The 5,000-nt window shown below is 32.3% G+C and overlaps 1 protein-coding gene across 4 annotated transcripts in view; it reads right to left on the bottom strand.

Annotated features, from left to right (window-relative positions):
• LOC135213437 (protein Star-like) overlaps positions 1–5,000 on the bottom strand; it is a 15,573-nt gene that overhangs the window by 10,153 nt on the left and 420 nt on the right. Inside the window, exons 1-3 of one of the 4 annotated variants that reach the window (XM_064247392.1) lie at positions 4,687–4,809; positions 2,152–2,268; positions 993–1,129 (exon numbers count right to left, since the gene is read on the bottom strand). In XM_064247392.1, coding sequence (XP_064103462.1) covers positions 993–1,129; positions 2,152–2,266 — 252 coding nt within the window. In that variant the 5' untranslated portion in view covers positions 2,267–2,268; positions 4,687–4,809. Of the gene's footprint in view, positions 1–992; positions 1,130–2,151; positions 2,269–3,420; positions 3,518–4,653; positions 4,810–5,000 lie in introns of those variants that run through there. The other 3 variants (XM_064247393.1, XM_064247395.1, XM_064247394.1) reach the window with 3 other exon arrangements.

Below are 5,000 nucleotides of genomic sequence, written 5' to 3'. Positions count from 1 at the left end.
AACAAGATATTTTTAATTCTAATTAATTCACTTCACAAATTTATGATCAGTCTAAAAATATATAGATATACACACTAAATACTTAACGCAGGTCCTCCGGCGATTATAAATAAGATAAGAAAAACAAGATATTTTTAAAATCTAAATTCACGCCACGCCCCGATTTTATGATCAATTTAAAAATACATAAATGCCTGAATACTTAATATAGCTCTGTGAAGATTATCAATAAAATAAGATCAATAGTATATTTTTTTTATTCTAAATTCTCTCAGGCCCATGATTTTATGACCATTCTAAAATACATAGATGCCTTAATATTCAATATAGTTTCTGGGAAGATTTTCAATAAAATAAAATCAACAAGATTTTGTAATTCTAAATGTACTCCAGCCCACGATCTTATGACCATTCTAAGAATACATAAATGTCTAAATACTTATTATAGTCTATGCGAAGATTATCAACAAAATAAAAACAAGATTTTAAAATTTCTAAATTCACTCCAACCCACGATGTTATATTAACCTAAAAATACATAAATGCCTTCATACTTAAAATAGTTTTCGCGAATATTATCAGTAAAATAAAATATTCAGGACACTTTTTTTAAATTCTAAATACACTCGAATCCCCGATTTTATGATCAATCTAAAAATACATTAATGCCTAAATATTTAATATAGTTTCTGCGAAGATTATCAATAAAATAAAAGAACAAGATTCTTAAAACACTAAATTTACCCCAACCCAAGATTGTATTATCAATCTAAAAATAGATGATTGCCTAAATACTTAATATACTTTCTTCGAAGAATTTTCAGCAAAATAAAATATACAGTATATGTTCTTTTTTATTCTAAATTTACTCCAACCCACGACTTTATGATCAATCTAATAATACATCAGTGCCTGAATACTTAATATAGTTTCTTCGAAGATTATCAACAAAATAAAATATACAGGGCACTCTCTATTCTCAAGTGACTTACCTTAAAATCGTACTCGCGGACGACACACAATTCTTTGGTTTCGTTTTTCCCGGTCTGCTGGTTCAGGACAATGACTGTGTCTGCTGCTGGTGCTGCCGCTTCTTTTCTGCTGGTAGCCGCCAGATCTGAAGGCATACCTGATTTGGAAGACCAGAGAGGAGTTATAGTTATAATGATACGTCTAATTCAGTCAATCTACAGCTGAATTTCCGCTTACTCGGAGAGTAAACCTACAAATTACTTTGTTGTTGCTGCTGTTCTTGTTCTTGTTCAGGATTAGGAAAGTTCTATAGAAGAGCCTATATTAGTTATAATGATACTTCTAATTCAGTCAATCTACAGCTTAATTTTCGCTTACTCGGAAGGTAAACCTACAGACTACTTTGTTGTTGTTGTTGTTGTTATTCTTGTTCAGGGTTAAAAAAAGGTCTATCGAAGAGCCTAAAAATGTCTGAAAAAATGCTTCGCATTGAGTTAAAGATACAGGAATGTTAGGATAGTATGTTTATAATTAATGTTTTAGAATGAAAATGTTAAGAATAAGTAATGTGCATGTTAAACAGCACAGAAAAATAATTTCTAAATAAAATACAACGTATTTATTTTAGTTTTCCTTTTATGAAACAAGGTGCTATTTGACCATAGATTTTAGCATCTTTTAATTCATTTCATGTACTGAAATTAGGCTAGTTCTATAAGATTATTATTATTTTCACGCTTTTGCGTCTAAATCTAGAGGTGAGTTATTCTGTTTCAACAAGAAATAGACAGTCCTTTTTTTCTAATTTCATCCTTTTTCACGTTCCCCTTGATTACAGAACATTACCTTGAAAAACATACATAAAACCGTTTGTACGAAATTTAACAAACTTGATCAACAATTTGGTCTTTCAAAAGACTTATTCATAAAGTAGTATTTAGGAAAAACAATGATGGATTACAGCCAGACAGCAAAACTGTAGAGCTGCCTGACCTTTACAGAGCAAAATATTTGACATTTAAAAAGATTGAGATTTTATAAACAAAATAAAAAATCATCTTTGATCGTACCAACCGGGAATTTCGCAAGAAAATGTTTTGCGTATGATTGAAAGCATCTCTATCATGAAAAAAAATTCATTCTTAAACGAAATCAATACAAATTTTTGATTGTACTAACCTGGAATTTCAAAAGTCGGGAAGTACCGAAGAAGTAGGTAGATCCCGAAGGCCAGACCTAGGATGTATAGAAATTTCTTTTTCAACATCTTGTTGTTGGGGTATACAGTTTTCATTTCTGAAAAAAAGAAATTAAAATTTTTCATTAATTTATAATTTGCTTATGAAGTATTTTTCATCAAAAGCAACACATATACTTTAGGTAATAGTTTTAAATTGATTATTATTTTGTAGGAAATTCGCAATTTTATTGTGGATACCATTAAACGAAAAAAATATGATAATTATTTTCTATGAATTTGTATATTACATACGAAATACTTTTCTCAAATGCCTTAAGTTTTACGTTATAATTTTCAATATAATAATCATATTTTTATAGATATGCCCAATTTTTGTTTTTGGTATTATATTTTATAGCTCTTCCATTGGAATCTGTATTTTCTTGTAGGAGATGTTAACCAGAATAGGGATATTTATTTTTCTCTGGAATAAAAAAAAAAGGAGTTTGTTGTTTGTAATCTGATTTCTAAAAAGATTTGTGCCCCAATTAATACTTTGGGTGATAATATCCCAACAGGTATCAATAATCACAATAACATAGTCTATAGTAGATTCACATCAACCGTGCATTTGACAACTAGGCCAGTCCCTTACGACGCTCCTGATTGGCTGTTGATGAGCCAATCACAGGGCTGGAAATTCTCAGTCTCTATCGAGAGTTCATATAGGCAGGATGTATGTTCCACCTCTCCTGAAAAACGTATACCTCAGGAGAGATGGAACATACATCCTGCCTATGTGAACTCTAGAGAGAGACTGAGAGTTTCCAGCACTGTCATTGGCTTATCAACAGCCAATCAGGAGAGTCGTAAGGGACTGGCCTAGACATCAAATGCACGGCTGATGTGAATCTGCTATAGCAATGCAAGATGTTATTAACAAACACCTGTAAAAAAAGACTTATGAATAAAATGATTTTCCATTTATTTATTCATTGTAATAGCATATTTTTACTGATTATGCTACTAATCTTCCATTCCGTATATCTCACGCAAGTGCAAGAAATCATTCATATTAAGCAGAGAGATAGAATATATTTCATTTACATCGGGTCAGGGAGTTCATTTCAAGTCAAAATATTTGTCGAGTTTTCTGTATAGGTTATAAAAGCACCGTTTTGGTGTCCTATCGGACAGGCAAAGCCATATCAGTAGTTTTGTTTTACAGAACAAAAAATTCAGGTGTGCCGGGAATGACTTTCACTTACCTGTGCCCAGTCGCTACCTGAGAAGGTTCATTCTGCCCAGGGAGGAATATTGAAAGTCACTCGTTATATAAGTTACCCTTCTAGTTCTCGCTTACTTTCGATAATAATAATAATAATAATAATAATAATAATAATAATAATAATAATAATAATAATAATAATAATAATAATAATAATAATTAGGTTTCATTGAATAATACAGCACATGACAGGTAACCATTTTTTTTAAATCAATTTCTGTTCTCACTAATTGTATTACTTCCTCGTGGAGTTCTGTTTCAAAGTTTATTCAAATGATAGCTTGAGAGACACGCCCTACATATACTAAGATATTTATCTAATAGATGAATATAGTTTTGTTCTATAAAACTGCACAAAGAGACAGCGATACGTTTAAGGACTATATAGATGCGGCTACTTCACTGTGATTAGTCACTGTCTTTATCACGGATACGATTATAGAATCCTTTTCTATCTATAAACACTGCTCGTCAGGAACGATATAGTACCTATGTTCTATAAACTGTTTACATTTAACATAGTCTAAGGGTCTTTCACTGTAATAAGTCACGATCTTTATCAGGCATAGAATTATAGAATTGTTTGCGATATACCTATGTTCTATAAACATAGTCTAAGGGTATTTCACTGTAATAAGTCACGATCTATAGAATTATAGAATTGTTTGTATGTCTATAAATACTTCATCAATAATTCGTAATCTGTAGAATTTCGATTTATAGAAGGCATAAGGTGCTCCAACTCTCAACAGTCCTAAATAACCACACTACGATAATTCTTGTTGCTCTGGATCCAGCTTGCCTTATGCCAGTAGTGTGAAAGGTATAGACATATAGGCATCAAATCATTTCTACATCTGTGAACACTACTCGTCAGGGATTCATAATCAAGTTTTCAATTCGCGATTTTCAAAAATGTTTTCCAGAAATGATACGGCACTCGAATTCTCGATAGTCTCAAACTAAAGCCATTGGGATATATCCTGTTTAATCGTTCGAAATGGCGATTTTTAATCCAGAATTTCGAAAAAAGACTTTTAAGAAGGTAAAAAAGGCTAAATCCACACTATTTCCAACTAAAGACACAATGACAATTCCTGTTTAATCGTTCGAAATCACGATTTTTAATCCAGAATTTTGAGAAAAGCCTTTTCAGAAAGCAGCTAGAGCTAGAATACACATTATTTCAAATTAAAGACACAATGACAATTACTGTTTAATTTCGGTCGCTCGGGATCAAGCTAACCTTATATGTCAGCACTGCCTCTTGCTCATACAACGCCCCGTGAACCCACACTACAACACCTGGCTACAGGTCGCCTGGTGCGGAGCGAGAGTGAATGACGTGCTTCTCATGCCTGTACTGCAAGGTGAGACCTTTTGATGGTCAAGCCGTTCGTCGTCTAGGTTTTAGGTATATATTGATCTCCAAGCCCTGTGTGTGTTTTCTCCGCGTATCCATAGTTTCGAGGTGAAGGTTGTTCAGTGCTTTCGTTTTGTGGATATCAGTGTAGAGGTATGTATACATACATACATACATACATACATACATGTATATAT

This window comes from Macrobrachium nipponense, chromosome 42 (genome assembly GCF_015104395.2).
Source record: "Macrobrachium nipponense isolate FS-2020 chromosome 42, ASM1510439v2, whole genome shotgun sequence".
In the NCBI taxonomy this organism is placed as follows: Eukaryota; Metazoa; Arthropoda; class Malacostraca; order Decapoda; family Palaemonidae; genus Macrobrachium; species Macrobrachium nipponense.
This window is presented reverse-complemented; position numbering and strand designations above follow the sequence as displayed.